We start from the raw sequence: 17376 nt of genomic DNA on the forward strand, positions 1-17376 counted from the left end.
ATAATATGAACCAGAGTTGACATTCCATGATTTGGAGATGGGGGAAATTAAATTGAAAGAAACGTTTGTCGCGGAGTAGGTTGGGATACGTAACTGGGCTATTAGGCACACGTGCTGATAGACAAAGCCACCTTAGTATCGAATGGCCGTGCAACTTTGATTGACGGCAGCCGGGCTGGAATACTGATTTTCGCTTTTTTTTTTCATTCCTGTTGATATTGCCTAAAGTTTAAAATTATTCTGACAATTGCTATAGAATCGCTGGAATTTACTGATATAAGTTCATAAAGGAACTTACTGAATGGTTTCTAGAAAGTATTTAAATAAGCCACCGAGCTTATTACAGACTTTGTTTGACAGACGCTAAAAGCTACACACTGATTTTTGGGTTTTTCTATTCTATCCATATTTCCTAAAGATATAGAATTATTCTGACAATTGCTATAGAATCGCTCAAATTTACTGATATAAGTTCATAAAGGAAGTTACTGAATTGTTTACAGAAAGTATTTAAATAACTCACTGAACAACTCTTAGTTGTCTAGAAATTCTATCTATATTTCCTACAGAGCTAGAATTACTCTGAAAATAGTTATAGAACCGCGTATATTCACTGATATATTGTTCCAAAAGGAAATCGCCGAATCATTTCTAGAAAATACCTAAACGAATCGCTGAACAAATTCAAATAAAATACCGGAGAAACACACACGTGGCGGGCGTCACATACTGATAACCCCCTTTGTATGCGAGGGTGGGGGTGGAAGAGATAAGCCATAGCCAGTACAGCAGTACATCCCTGGTCTCGACCAGGGACGGGCTAAGCATACAACGATAGAAATAAACACCACATAGTAAGGATTGAATATACCTAAATAACGCATTATACACATTATCAGACGAACTAGATAAAATGTCTGCAGCCACCACGCCCAAACTAAAATTCAATGAATATTTAGATCAGAGTATGATTGATAGAGCGGGAGGTAAAGAACAGTATGGGAAAGTGGAGAAAGTGTGGAAAGGATTACGGATAAAATGGACACAAGCAGGTTATTTTAGCGGAGGACCCCCTACAGGGGGGAAACTCCAAGATATGCAGACAGAATTAGAGGACGCAGTAGAGCATGCAAAAGCGAGTGAGGCGGAGAGAAACAAGATACACAGGTTCAAAAAAGTAGGTACAAGAGAGAGAGAGAAAGCGGAGGTGGAGCTCAAGATAGGTACATGGGCCATACAGGAGAGTAGGAGGGTGCTACCCAAAAACACACCAGACATGATGTGCGTGGCTATTGTGGCGTCGGGGGATGTTAAAGCTCCGCCTGAGAACTTGCCCACGGCTCCCCCTGTGGCCGTTTCTCCCTCACTATATCCACAATTGACAATGGAGGCAGTTCAGCCCCCGCCATACTCAAAGGGACAAAATCACCGGAGCCCGTCACACAACCCATTCCTGCCCAGGGCACCTCCCACAATACAGGCTCCAGTTCTGAGAATAGACCAAGGGGAGTTAAAAGGGGAAATTACACTGGGGATAACGGCTGGCCATATGGTATGTGAACAGTTCGAAACTGGGATTCCAGGAGCAGGAGACCTCCCCCAGGAACGGAGGCCGCAATGCTCCTCTGTGAACTCTCTCACCTCTGAAACCAGAGGACACCTACAAACAAGATTAGATTCAAACCACTTCTATCAGACGGATAGGGAGGACTGTCATCAGAACATGGATATCGAAAACGAAGAAGAAATTGACATGGTGCTCACCCCAGCTCCGATGGGAGCTCCAAACGTGACTAAGATGCAGGAGCTGCTGAAATCATCAATAGCTCGAGCTAAGGAACTCAGGGAGCTAATAGCTAACCAAGATAACAACAGAGAGGGAGCCTACCGTGTGGAAGGCATAATGAGAGGAACAGTAACCAAAGTTACCGAATCAATGGGGTCCGAAACACTCCGTCGGTTCTCTAGAATTGCTGATAGAAGAGAGCGAGAGCAGGAGATGGCAGGACAGTACCCCCTGCGACCGACACCAGGTGATGCACACACTGTGGAGTACCAGCCCTGGAAAATGACTGATTTAACAACACTGATGGGACAGATGCCTAGCCTACATGGAGGAGCTTCAGCGTGGCTACTGCAACTGCAGACACTTACGTCAGGCCTGCAACTCTGCCTAGGAGACATGAAAGCACTTCTAGCAAGAGCCACCGACTGCGCAACCATGGAGGCCCTCATGACAGCAGCTGACCTTGGATGGCGGGCCCCAACACTGCCCATAGACCACTTCCGTACCAGATTATGGGAAGTTCTACGGAGAGCATACCCTACAGAAAGAAACCATGCCACCTTATCCTCCTTTACAATCAACCCAGGTGAGCAACCTGCAGCATACCTGGACAGGGCTAAGACCACATGGAGATCGGTCCACGAAGAACCATTCGATCACACTGATACCACACTCAGCATGTGGAAGGAAATGGTGGTCAACGGGTGTCCTGGAGATGTTAAAACCAAACTCAGAGGAACGGTAGGGTTGATTACACTTCCTCTGACCCAATTCAATACGCATGTGCACCACCATGTGACCCAGCACAACAAGGAAAGAGGGGGTGCTGAGAGCCAGGTGCAGTCCCTCCAGGTACAACTCCTGAAACTCCAATTGAAGGAAGCACAACAAGGAGAAAAACCTAAGAAACAGAAATGAAGGAGACAGGCACCAAAACAGACATCTCTCAAATAGTGGCCCAGACTATCTCCCAGATGATTCAACAGCAGGCCGGTCCTCAACCAGCCAACCCGGGGCCTACTCCAGTGGGGCAACCTGGAGTTACTCAGCCTTGGTATCCCCCGCAACCACAACTTGCATACCAGCCGCAATGGATACCAGGTCATCCAAGAGGAGGGGTTTGTTTCAACTGTAGAACTCCAGGGCACTACTCACGAGAGTGTCCATACCCACTCACACCACAACAACGCCAGTGGAACTCTACGAGAGGTCCATTTGGGAAGGAAAGGGGTGGAAATAGACCTCAACAGTACGAACATCAGCACACCCACACCCATGCATCAGCAACCCGCATACAACCAACCGCAGTTCCAGGGAATGACTGGGAACACCATCCCCTGGCCATAAAAATGCCCACCACCCACGGCAGAAGAAGGAAACAGCAACTCCCAGACGGTTCACATGTCACCCTTGAATCAGCCATCATCCCTTAACCAGCATCGGCCCAATTAGCAGAAATCATCGGATTGACGCAGGTCCTCATCAGAGGAAAAGGAAAGACTGAATATCTATACAGACTCAGCCCATGCCCATAAAGCAGTCCACACTGATGGACCCAGGACTTTTATGAGAAACACATGGCCCCACACACGAAGGCAAACTAAGGACCCTCCAAAAGGCCTCGCAAATCTGGTGGCACCCTCACATAAAAAATATGACTGACTTATTTTATGACGGTGATTTATTTTGTGACGAATGCAATGTTTGTGACAGACACAACCCAAAGAAACCATATCGAACACCAATGGGCTCATACTTAATACCTAATGCATGTTTTCAGGATATTAGTATAGACTACACCGACATGGGCCCCGACAATTTATCTAAAGGCAAACGCTATCTCCTAGTTGTAGTAGATAGGTTCTCCAAATGGGTAGAGGCAATACTAACAAAAGGGGAGGATGCTAGGTCAGTCTTTGAGTGGCTACAAACCAAACTAATACCCAGGTATGGCATCCCAAGACAAATCAAATTTGACAAATGGCTCACATTTAACAAACACCTGAGACAGGTGGAAGAAAGATTTGGCATAACCCACTGATTTGGATCTGTGTACAGGCCCCAATCCCAAAATCTGGTGGAACGTCAAACCAAAAGCAAAAGCTAAGATAGCTAAAGTATGTGCCTCATGGGATAATGACTGGTAGAGTCATGCATGGTCCACCAAGGGAGGGAGGTCATATGCCCGCCCTTGATGTACAACAAATTGTAATGTCTAATTATGTGAAAAAACTGACGGTTCTCTCTGCAGCACTCTCTACCCAGGTTCACAAGGTCCAGGAGGGGGAGCTGCCGGGGGACACGCCACTACTGAAGGTAAAGGTTGGTGACTGGGTGAGGGTTAAAGTCCACAAGAGAAAGTGGCTGGAACCCAGGTGGACTGGACCGTACGAAGTGAAGGAGGTTACTTCACACTCAGTCCAGGTCAAAGGTAAATCAGGCGCACCTTGGCACCCACCGCCTTACACATTGCACCCCAGCCCCAATTCCTTCTAGAACACTGACTGAAGTCAGAGCTGATTTGAGCGGCCTAAATTCGATTCCAAATGAAGACACTCCTTCCTCAGGTGATGCGGCATCAAACTCCGCCTCCCCTGAGAAGGGAACCTCGCCCAGTTAGAGGGAAATTTCTCCCTCTCTGGGTGAGGCTGGGGATATCTGGTCCCTTATTTGTGATATTCCTACTGATATTTGGAGTAACCCTAGGACTTTCACATGGTTAATTGAACAACTATTTCACCCTGCCACATCACGTACACCAACCCCTACACATGTCACTAACTCCTTTCCTGATATCACTCCCTCCAATCACTCCCGTCCCAAACGTAGCACTACACCTACAGACCCACCATGCAACCCAGACAAGGTTAGGAGCACCACCTTATGTATACCCACGATTGCAACCGCCACCTTTCTGCTATAGTTTTCACGTCTAATAGACGTGAAGAGAGGGATTTGTTATATAAGTATTCATACACATAGCTCATATAAACAAAGACATTCCGTCGTAAGAACACATACACCCAGCCACTCTATTGGTCGGATGCTCAGGATAAGGCTCTGCTGTGCACCAATGGGGCTTCTGCTCTGGCTAGAGCAAGGCCCGCCTCCAACCCTCCGACCAGTCAAGAAGACCGAAACGACAAGACTCCACCTACTTTATTCTATGTATAAAAATGAATGTAACTGTTGTATAAGGCCTCTTTTTCACCTGACTCCTTGCCGAGTTATGTGAACTAGGTCCGTGCACGTAAAACTGCAGAACAAGATATCTTTGACTCATTAAAACTGTCTTTTGTTACAACTGAAATCCACTCTGTCCAGCGTCCGTGATTGGGTCTCAACTCTCCAGTATTTAAACACTAACACTGCCTGTTGCATTAGCAAATGTTAGATAGCATGCTAACGTTATTCTAGCAAGCTACCAGCATATCGATGGTGAGTTATTGAACGCTAGTAACGTTATTTCCTGAACTAAGCATAACAGACATTTCATCCGGTAGGACGAATCCTTCATTCCGAGAAAATAAAACATTTATTTTCAGGAGGTGTGGGAGAGCGATTTCTGACACGCTTGAGCAAAGTGCTGCTGAGTGGATGACTGTTTTGTGAGTGACAGGCTCCCGGTGGGTGGGGTTTACACTTTAGGACTCTTGGATTTAACCAAACTGAAGAGGATTGGATCAATTCTGCGTGTCGTCGCTTGCAGCCGAGCAAAACAAGTTCCCCCAATGAGTGTACCGACTCGCCGATGTTGCTTGCATCTTTTTCCAACATGATTCGTTTTTTTCTTCCAGTTTCAGATTGATTTGATTTTTGAGTAAAAGTATACTTGTTTAATTTTTTTATGTAGTGAAGTAAAAGTAAAAGTCGACATAAAGAGTAAAAAGTAAAGTACGGATACCCAAAAAAAACTACTTAAGTACAGTAACGAAGTATTTCTACTTCATTACTTTACGCAACTGACTGCAAGAAGTTAACGTAATCAACAACCTTTAAACCTTTAAGTTTGGTGCAAAATTGTTAACGTTACTAGTGGGTGCATTATAATTAGCCTTGACCCAGTCATAACGGCTCATATGGCAGAAGACTATCTTCTGTTTCGTGAGGCAACTTTATGTAAATAGAGCGTGGGGTAACAGCTGGAGAGGAGTTCCAGAGCTTTGGTGGAACAAGGTGGCCAGCTGTGGTAGAATGGAGTGAGAATGTGGGTTGGCAGGGGAAAAGGTTGGGGAGAATGTCAGAGGCAAGGTGGTGATGAGCTTTGTCTGTCAGAAAGAGGATATTGTATTCAATTCGGTGGCAGACAGGGTACCAGGGGAATTCATGGTGGATGGGGGTGATGAAGACGGTAGGTAGCTTAGTGGTTAACACATTGGGATGAAAAGGTAAAAAAAATATGTCCATGTGCCTTTGAACAAGGCACTTAACCGTAATTACTTCAAGGTTGCCTTTGATAATTGCAGTCCCTCGCCGCGACCCCACTCTCAGTATTAATACACACTTGTAGATTGTGAAATAGGACAAATATAAGCACCCACCAAATTATTGTTATGTGCTGTCAGGAACATTTGGAGTTTATGGAGAGAGCTTGAGTTGAAGCTGGAGAGTAATTAGTTTCAGTAGTGGAGTCGGGAGGAGATGAATGCAGGGACAGTTTGATTAAAGATTTTTCATTAAACTGTACTCTTTTCTTTTTTTTTTATGTCAGATGGTCCAGCACCATTCTCGGAAATGCTTTAATTTTTGGTGTTATTCTCAATTCTAGAAAAGGCTTAAAATACAGGATAAAGTCTTGCTATGACACATGCTTGCGCAAAACACAAGGCCCTAATTATAAACAACATCCATGGCAGATTGCCAGTGTGCTGCTGTAAAACTGGGGTTTTAGGTTTGTGATTCCTTCAGCCACATCTTGTCCTACTCGTGTGACACGACTGGGTGCCCTCAATGCGCGCTATCCACAGCTGCTTGGCCAGGTCATCCGACAGGGCCTCTGCACCTTTCCAAAGTAGTTTAGAATGAGGTTAATGTTGTGCATGTTCTTGCTGTCTTGCTGTCTGATGAACCTGGAGTGCTCATGGAATGACCTCATGTATTAGTAGATACATGAGGTCATTCCATGAGCACTCCAGGTTCTTCAGTTCATGGTGGCCCTCCAGCAGCTCAGCTTGCTCTGTCATTACGGAGTGTCTGCCACATTCTGAGGTACTTATCGGGAATGGAGGAGGAATATTAATACACATATAAATTGTTACTGCACGGCAGTGCTCTCCAACCCTGTTCAAGGGTTGGAGGTTTTCACTCCAGTCACAGTGATAACTTACCTGATTTAGCTTACCTGGTGAGATAGATTATGGTTGGAGTGAAAACCTACAGTGTCGGATCAAAGCAAAAATATAAACACAACATGCAACAATTTCAAAGATTTCACTGAGCTACAGTTCATATAAGGAAATCAGTCAATTGAAATAAATTAATTAGGCCCTAATCAATGGATTTCACATGACTGGGAATACAGATATGCATCTGTTGGTCACAGATATCTTTAAAAACAAATGTAGGGGTGTGGATCAGAAAACCAGTCAGTATCTGGTGTGATCACTATTTGTCTAATGCAATGCGACATAATTCCTTTGCATACGTTGATCCAGAGCAATGTGTGACATGTCTGGTGAGTATGCAGGCCATGGAAGAACTGGGACATTTTCAGCTTTCAGGATTGCATTATCATGCTGAAACATGAGCCGATGGCGGCAGATGAATGTTTACGATAAATAACAAAATAGCAGTTAATTATAAAATAGCCACCACCAGTCTTGCATTACAATTAGTCTGTCAGTTTTGCTTTTGAATAATGAGGATAAACTTACTCTACCAAAACGCTCTGTCCTCTGGTCAGGCATTGTCAAAAATGCTTGTCGTGACATGCCTGGCGCAGCCATATTCATCTCTTCATATGAAAGAGAACACGTCTGTTGAAGATGGTGCAAAAGTTGATGGTGGCAGGCCAGTAGTCACTCTTTCATGCCTGCTTTACCGATCTCCTTGCAGGTCTCGAAATGGAGCTCAGGCAATGCCAGATTTTAACGACCTAAAGAGAGGAATGAGTCAATAAAGTTGATCGGTTTAAAAGTCGAACAAGACAAACTAAATAAAGATATACTGCATCCTTAGTATTCATGGTTAAAAGTGCAACAGATCTGCCAGGGCAAACCCTAATTGCGGGTTGTGGACACAGAAAAAAACGTTGCAGGATCTCTACAAGCAGAAGATGATCTAAATAAAAACATCAGATAATCGAATACAATTAATGACATAGGATATTCAACATGGCAAGGAAGGTAAATAGAATGTGTTATCTTTTTAAACACAAAAAAGTTACCAAGATGGTTTGAAGCAGGGCTGCCGTCAGTGGGAGGCAGTGGCTGTAGAAAGCCTTTCACCATGGCATATCGATTGTGGACCACAAAAATGGAATGCCTGACTGTTTCACAATCAGCACAGAAGAAGGGACACGGAAGGCAGTCTCTACAGCGCACGACAGCTGGGTTGATAACGCACTGTTGACATTTGGGTGATGAGGTGACATCCTCCACTGCCAGCCAGTTGTCAATGAGATATGGTCTTGACTGATTGAGTTATTATGCTATTGAATCATCACGCAATTAATTAAAAGCAAACACAAAATGAACATCCATCTCTGCATCTATCACAAAGCTGATATTCAAACAAATTCAAGAAAATGTGTTATGCAATACAAATTGTAACTAAAATCTTAGTTCTCTTGATTTTTTTCAAGAAGCAGCATCAGCCAACTGTTGATATTGGAGAAACACTACAAAAATGCTTTATTTGAAAGTGCAAGGTAGCATTATTACATTATTTAAAAAAAACTAAAAACATTGCTAGGGGTCCTTGAATGAGCTATCGGACAGAAACGTTAGGGTCCTTCTCTATGGGCCAAGGCGGTTTCAATGCACCTAGTCTTGCGACTCTGGGACTTTTCTAAATGTCTAGAGCCACATAACTCACCATGCACTATCGACTTGAGCTCTAGAACAGGTATCTAAAGTTTCAGAGCTCTAGGTCTGACGGTTCTTTGATAGTTTGAACAAAGGTAACTATTGCAGGCTCTGTGTGTCTGTTAGCCCCACATTGTGTCACTCCGTCCTTGCTGTGTTTGTGTGTGAGTTTTTATTGGAAATAAGATGGGAGAAATTACTGATTTACAGTTCATGAGGGTTGCCTAATCACACATATGAAGTTTTGGAAAGATGTGTATTTTTTAAACCTTCGAAACAGCCCCTATGCCCCCAATTTAAGGCGCTTCCGGTTGGAACCGGAAGGACAGCCGATTGTCCTTGCAGTGGCAGACCACCTGTAACAACACCTGCACAGGATCGGTACATCCGAACATCACACCTGCGGGACAGGTACAGGATGTCAACAACAACTGCCTGAGTTACACAAGGAACGCACAATCCCTCCATCAGTGCTCAGACTGTCCACAATAGGCTGAGAGAGGCTGGACTTAGGGCTTGTAGGCCTGTTGTAGTAAGGCAGGTCCTCATCAGACATCACCGGCAACAACGTCGCCTATGGGCACAAACCCACCGTTGCTGGACCAGACAGCACTGGCAAAAAGTGCTCTTCACTGACGAGTTGCGGTTTTCTCACAAGGGGTGATGGTCGGATTCGCATTTATCGTCGAAGGAATGAGCGTTACACCGAGGCCTGTACTCTGGAGCAGGATCGACTTGGAGGTGGAGGGTCCATCGACGTCTGGGGCGGTGTGTCACAGCATCATCAGACTGAGCTTGTTATCAATGCAGGCAATCTCAACGCTGTACATTACAGGGAAGACATCCTCGTCCCTCATGTGGTACCCTTCCTGCAGGCTCATCCTAACATGCAGCATTACAATACCACCAGCCATACTGCTCGTTCGATGCGTGATTTCTGGCAAGACAGGAATATCAGTGTTCTGCCATGGCCAACGAAGAGCCCTGATCTCAATCCCATTGAGCACGTCTGGGACCTATTGGATCGGAGGGTGAGGGGTAGGGCCGTTCCCCCCAGAAATGTCCGGGAACTTGCAGGTGCCTTGGTGGAAGAGTGGGGTAACATCTCACAGAAAGAACTGGCAAATCTGGTACAGTCCATGAGGAGGAGATGCACTGCAGTACTTAATGCAGCTGGTGGCCACACCAGATACTGACTTACTTTTGATTTTGACCCCCACTTTGTTCAGGGACACATTATTCAATTTCTGTTAGTCACATGTCTGTGGAACTTGTTCAGTTTATGTCTCAGTTGAATCTTATGTTCATACAAATATTTACATGTTAAGTTTGCTGAAAATCAATGCAGTTAACAGTGAGAGGACGTTTATTTTTTTGTTGAGTTTAGGTGCGCATTCTTCTCTCTTCCATAGCAGGCATAAAAGAAACACAGACCGGACAAGTGGCACCCACAAATGGATTATGTTCATTGTAGGTAATTACCATGTTTTCTGCACTATAACTCCCTACTATCATTACACAGTTCAGGCTGGATCTGATTTATCGCTAGAGAAACTGTGCAATGGGCATATAGAGCACAGAGAAAAAAACTAAAACGAAACAATTAGTTGCTTTAAATCTGGAAAAATAACAGAAATGTTGGTTAATCGCTCATCACTTACCTTAACCCTTACCCTTATTCTAAACATAACCCTTACCCTTATTCTAAACCTAACCCTAACTGTAACATTAGCAAGTAGTTGCTTATCAACAGATAGTATGACACTTTCTGTAGCATCCAAATAAAGTGTGATTTTGTATTAGATTACCGCCGACATAAGGACAAAAATTAGCAGACAACAGGTGAAGTAAGTTGAAATTAAGTGTGTTCAACATTCTGACTTGTAATGAGACTGTTCAGGAATGCTGAGTTAGAGATGAATGTGCAAGTATTTCAATCTCTGATTCTAAAAGAGGCTACCTGTGTATGTATTGGGGCATGGCAGTATAAGCTCAGGCATATGTATAATTTCTAGATTTTTTTGCATTTCAATGCAGTATTATCATAAGTAAACTGACAAACTGAAACAATTACAAAAATAAACAAACTGTTCCAACAGCAAGTAGAGGTTGATTATGTGTACTGTCATGTGGAATAGAAGTGTGCTCTTTTAATTAAATGTCTGTCTACTACTATAAATTCTGACTTACCACAAACCTTTGACATAGCTATGCCAGTTATTGGCCTAAACAGCTGTGATGTGGATGGGATACAAAGGAGCTCACAATCGTGTATGTTTATGTGGTTTATTTATGAAAACAAAGGAACTCAGAAAAATATGGTATCCCATGTAAATAATTACATCAAATATTAACTTTTTGTTTGCCCAGCATCCCTATGTAATTTCACCCTTAAACCCTAAAACTACAACACAAATCTTTAATTCTCAAAGATTGATGTCTACAGAAGTTACAATACAGTGCTAAAAAATATTTCAGAAAGTTACAGCAGGAGTGCATGCAAATACATAAAATGATTTTATTAAAATATAAAAATGATCTATTATATGTTGAACAAGAACTAAAATGAACAAATAAGTGAATATGGTGAAAACAATTCGTATGACATCCCTCAGGCAAAAACAGCTTTTTTTTTTTATGTAAGAGGTTGTCTGAATCTGTATAATGAGGTTAATGGGGATTTAGCAGATCAAGTTTAAAACATCACCACTACTAACAACTAACCAAATGATCTCAGCTTCGTGAACTGCAGTTGTAAATTATCTAAAATTGATAGAAAATACACTTACCATCTCAGAAATTACAGATACATAATTGTAAAAATCCAGTCACAACAGGTGTATTGTAAAAGGTAACCAAAGAGTTTGAATTCATGATTCTGAATTTGGAAGGAAGACTAGGTTGTGTATTATGACACATCTACCTAGTTCTGTTTACAGAGGTCTTTGTAATGCTCAAATATGAACAAAATAACAATACGATTATTTACTTTTAGATTCTAATTTCCTGTCTTGTGTACGTTTTTGTACACGTGGCGATTAGTTGTTTACGCAGAGGAGACAGAGAGCCCATTGCTCTCCACTCTTAAAAGAAACAGGCTATACTGTGAGTGTTAATTCACCTACATATGGAATACAACCATAATGTTCAAATGAAAGACTAGCTCAAACACAGACAAAGGAAAAAGTTATAACATTCAATAATGAAAGTTGTCAGATATGGCACATGCCAAATATACAAACAGGCTGGGAAACAAACCACAAGAGTGTGTGATGTGTGTTACATCTTAGTAGGGGAGCATTTAACATTAACACTGGCTGCAAAAAGTGAATTTGTATATGCCACCACATACTGTGGACAGAATATCAAAGCATGAGACTCAAAAATAATCTTTAAGACAATCAGAAAATGTATCAAACAGCAACTTTACTTTGCCATAAATGTGTAGATAAAACACTCAGTAAATAGGTAGGGCCATGATTAAGTCAATGTATCACTCAATCGCAGTCTAGTGTTAACCGCCAACTACATTGAACAGACCCTTGAGACAACAGATTTACAAACACTGAATGGAGAATGGAAGATTGAGAACAAAAATAAACAGTTATCAATTATCTTCTATAGATGATCGTTAAAACCATTTGTTTTACATTGTCAACAAAAATTGTATGTATGACCATAAAAATAACAATTATCTTAATTTCTTAAATATAGCTGTATCCATAAAACCGAAAAAAAAAAAAAAAAAAAAAAGGAATAATGTGTGGTGGCAAAGGTCAAACTAGAGGCAACAGCCATCCCAGGAAGAGAAAGACCATATTTGTTCCTTGAGACAATTTTGTCCAAACCAAAATCAATCTCAGTGTTTCTTAACGGTTTACTACTTATGTAACATAGTCTTTAAAAAATTATAATATTAACTAAACGCATGTTGTTCTGGTGATACCAGGCATTTCCCTTTAAGGGCCAGCAAAAACAAATCCTGACTATGTTCAGTCAGCTATATCTTCTTACACGTTTCCTATGTTTTTCTTTAAAGGCATTTCTAAATACAAAACATTAGCAATATCCTCGTCATCAAAAGTATTTTCATTATCTTATAAAAGTCATCCAGGGGAAGAAAAAAAGAGAGTAGACTACTAGCTAGAAAGGGGGGTAAATTAACTACGGTAAGAGAGGGACTGGACTGTATGTGGGTCTTTCTCTGATCAATCGGAGTCACTGCTTTCTGAGCTGGAGCCACTGGAGCTGCTGCTGCCAGAGTCAGAAGAGCTGCTGCTGCCACTCATTCGAGAGGCGCCCCCTGCTAGAGCCGAGCCTGCCTTCTCTGCACAGGAGAAGGAAGGAGGTAAGGGGAAAGTTAATACTGAGGCATACAGTCAAATCCAGACATATCAACTAAAGAAAACAGACAAACATCCTTTTCACAGAGAGCATCAATGGGAGAAGGGAGTAGTACACAGCGGTGTACGCGATCTTCAGTTTCTTGGCAATTTCTCACATGGAATAGCCTTCATTTCGCAGAACAAGAAAAGACAGACGAGTTTCAGAAGAAAGGTCTTTGTTTCTGGCCATTTTGAGCCTGTAATCGAACCCACAAATGCTGATGCTCCAGATATTCAACAAGTCTAAAGAAGGACAGTTTTATTGCTTCTTTAATCAGTACAACAGTTTTCAGCTGTGCTAACGTAATTGTAAGTGTTTTCTAATGATCTATTAGCCTTTTAAAATTATGAACTTGGATTAGCTAACACAACGTGACATTGGAACACAGGAGTGATTGTTGCTGATAATGGGCCTCTGTAGGCCTATGCAGATATTCAATTTAAAAAAATCTGCCATTTCCAGCTGCAATTGTAATTTAAACATTAACAATGTCTACACTGTATTTCTGATCAATTTTATGTTATTTTAAAATGGACAAGAAATGTGCTTTTCGTTCAAAAAAAAAACAAGGACATTTCTAAGTGACCCCAAACTTTTGAACGGTTTAATAAATATACACGCATATCCTCAAACACATATACATACATATACAGTGCCTTGCGAAAGTATTCGCCCCCCTTGAACTTTGCGACCTTTTGCCACATTTCAGGCTTCAAACATAAAGATATAAAACTGTATTTTTTTGTGAAGAATCAACAACAAGTGGGACACAATCATGAAGTGGAACGACATTTATTGGATATTTCAAACTTTTTTAACAAATCAAAAACTGACAAATTTGGCGTGCAAAATTATTCAGCCCCCTTAAGTTAATACTTTGTAGCGCCACCTTTTGCTGCGATTACAGTTGTAAGTCGCTTGGGGTATGTCTCTATCAGTTTTGCACATCGAGAGACTGACATTTTTTCCCATTCCTCCTTGCAAAACAGCTCGAGCTCAGTGAGGTTGGATGGAGAGCATTTGTGAACAGCAGTTTTCAGTTCTTTCCACAGATTCTCGATTGGATTCAGGTCTGGACTTTGACTTGGCCATTCTAACACCTGGATATGTTTATTTTTGAACCATTCCATTGTAGATTTTGCTTTATGTTTTGGATCATTGTCTTGTTGGAAGACAAATCTCTGTCCCAGTCTCAGGTCTTTTGCAGACTCCATCAGGTTTTCCTCCAGAATGGTCCTGTATTTGGCTCCATCCATCTTCCCATCAATTTTAACCATCTTCCCTGTCCCTGCTGAAGAAAAGCAGGCCCAAACCATGATGCTGCCACCACCATGTTTGACAAACATAACGTTTTGCATTGTTGCCAAAAAAGTTCAATTTTGGTTTCATCTGACCAGAGCACCTTCTTCCACATGTTTGGTGTGTCTCCCAGGTGGCAAACTTTAAACAACACTTTTTATGGATAACTTGAAGAAATGGCTTTCTTCTTGCCACTCTTCCATAAAGGCCAGATTTGTGCAATATACGACTGATTGTTGTCCTATGGACAGAGTCTCCCACCTCAGCTGTAGATCTCTGCAGTTCATCCAGAGTGATCATGGGCCTCTTGGCTGCATCTCTGATCAGTCTTCTCCTTGTATGAGCTGAAAGTTTAGAGGGACGGCCAGGTCTTGGTAGATTTGCAGTGGTCTGATACTCCTTCCATTTCAATAGTATCGCTTGCACAGTGCTCCTTGGGATGTTTAAAGCTTGGGAAATCTTTTTGTATCCAAATCCGGCTTTAAACTTCTTCACAACAGTATCTCGGACCTGCATGGTGTGTTCCTTGTTCTTCATGATGCTCTCTGCGCTTTTAACGGACCTCTGAGACTATCACAGTGCAGGTGCATTTATACGGAGACTTGATTACACACAGGTGGATTGTATTTATCATCATTAGTCATTTAGGTCAACATTGGATCATTCAGAGATCCTCACTGAACTTCTGGAGAGAGTTTGCTGCACTGAAAGTAAAGGGGCTGAATAATTTTGCACACCCAATTTCTCAGTTTTTGCTTTGTTAAAAAAGTTTGAAATATCCAATAAATGTCGTTCCACTTCATGATTGTGTCCCACTTGTTGTTGATTCTTCACAAAAAAATACAGTTTTATATCTTTATGTTTGAAGCCTGAAATGTGGCAAAAGGTCGCAAAGTTCAAGGGGGCCAAATACTTTCGCAAGGCACTGTACATTCTAGAGGTCTACCGATTAATAGGAATGGCCAATTAATTAGGGCCGATATCAAGTTTTCATAACAATCGGAAATCGGTATTTTTGGGAGCAGATTTTTCAGATTTTTTTTTATACCTTTATTTAACTTCTTCGATATAGGGGGCGCTCTTTTAATTTTTGGATAATAAAACGTTCCCGTTTTAAACAAGATATTTTGTCACGAAAAGATGCTCGACTATGCATATAATTGACAGCTTTGGACAGAAAACACTGACGTTTCCAAATCTGCAAAGATATTATCTGTGAGTGCCACAGAACTGATGCTACAGGCGAAACCAAGATGAAATTTCAAACAGGAAATGCCCCAGATTTTGAATGCGCTTTGTTCCAATGTCTCCTTATATGGCTGTGAATGCGCAAGGAATGAGCCTACACTTTCTGTCGTTTCCCCAAGGTGTCTGCAGCATTGTGACGTATTTGTAGGCATATCATTGGAAGATTGACCATAAGAGACTACATTTACCAGGTGCTCCGTCTGGTGTCCTCCGTTGCAATTATTGCGTAATCTCTAGCTGCGTGCATTTTTCCATTTGCTTCAGAGGAGAAACTCAACTGCCACGAATGACTTATCATCGAATAGATATGTGAAAAACACCTTGAGGATTGATTCTAAACAACGTTTGTCATGTTTCTGTCGATATTATGGAGTTAATTTGGAAAAAAGTTTGGCGTTGTAATGACTGAATTTTCTGGGTTTTTTCTTAGCCAAACGTGATGAACAAAACGGAGCGATTTCTCCTACACAAATAATATTTTTGGAAAAACTGAACATTTGCTATCTAACAGAGTCTCCTCATTGAAAACATCCGAAGTTCTTCAAAGGTAAATTATTTTATTTGAATGCTTTTCTTGTTTTTGTGAAAATGTTGCCTGCTGAATGCTAGGCTTAATGCTATGCTAGCTATCAATACTCTTACACAAATGCTTGTGTAGCTATGGTTTAAAAGCATATTTTGAAAATCTGAGATGTAATGAGCTTGAGGCTATAATTACGCTCCCGGATACGGGATTGCTCGACGCAACAGGTTAACTAGGCAAGTCAGTTCAGAACACATTCTTATTTTCAATGACGGCCTAGGAACGGTGGGTTAACTTTTTATGGCTGCAGGGGCAGTATTGAGTAGCTTGGATGAAAGGTGCCCATATCAAACGGCCTGCTCCTCAGTCATTGTCGCTAATATTTACATATTATTATTAGTATTGGATACAAAACACTCTGACATTTCTAAAACTGTTTGAATTATGTCTGTGCGTATAACAGAACTCATATAGCAGGCAGAAACCTGAGAAATTCCATTTCCTGTTTGTTTTTCTGGAGGTGGCAGATTTTCAACCAAGGTCTCATTTAAATTACAGCGAGAAATGGATGAGTTTTCCTTCCTATGCCTTCCACTAGATGTCAGCAGTCAATAGAACTTTGTCTGATGACTCTAATGTGAAGGGGGGTCGATTGACACAGGAAATAGTCACCACAGCCATGAGTGGACCATGCTTTCACCAGGCGCGTTCACAGGGGAAGGACTTGCGTTCCACCGCTCATCTGAAGTAATTCTAATTCTCCGGTTGGAACGTTATTCAAGATATATGTAAACAACATTCTAAAGATTGATTCAGTACATCGTTTCTACTGACTGTTACGGAAGTTTTGGACATTTCATCACGTTATAGTGGACGCGCTTTGTGACTTTGGAATTGTTTACCAAACGCGCTAACCAAAGTAGCTAATTGGACATAAATAATGGACATTTTCGAACAAATCAAGCATTTATTGTGGACCTGGGATTTCTAGGACTGCATTCTGATGAAGTTCATCAAAGGTAAGGAAACATTTATCATGTAATTTCTGGTTTCTGTTGACTCCAACACGGAGGCTAATTTGGCTACTGTTCTGAGTGCCGTCTCAGATT

At 41.8% G+C, this 17376-nt stretch overlaps 1 protein-coding gene across 6 annotated transcripts in view; it reads right to left on the reverse strand.

Moving 5' to 3' along the window:
- Window positions 1–11083: 11083 nt before the first annotated feature.
- The window catches only part of LOC110531936 (bromodomain-containing protein 3), a 33967-nt gene continuing 27674 nt past the window's right edge, over window positions 11084–17376 (reverse strand). For all 6 annotated transcript variants that reach the window (XM_021615454.2, XM_021615457.2, XM_021615455.2 and 3 more), the window contains one exon: window positions 11084–13138. In XM_021615454.2, coding sequence (XP_021471129.1) covers window positions 13020–13138 — 119 coding nt within the window. In that variant the 3' untranslated portion in view covers window positions 11084–13019. The remainder of the gene's footprint in view (window positions 13139–17376) is intronic.

This window comes from Oncorhynchus mykiss, chromosome 9 (genome assembly GCF_013265735.2).
Source record: "Oncorhynchus mykiss isolate Arlee chromosome 9, USDA_OmykA_1.1, whole genome shotgun sequence".
Taxonomy (NCBI): Eukaryota; Metazoa; Chordata; class Actinopteri; order Salmoniformes; family Salmonidae; genus Oncorhynchus; species Oncorhynchus mykiss.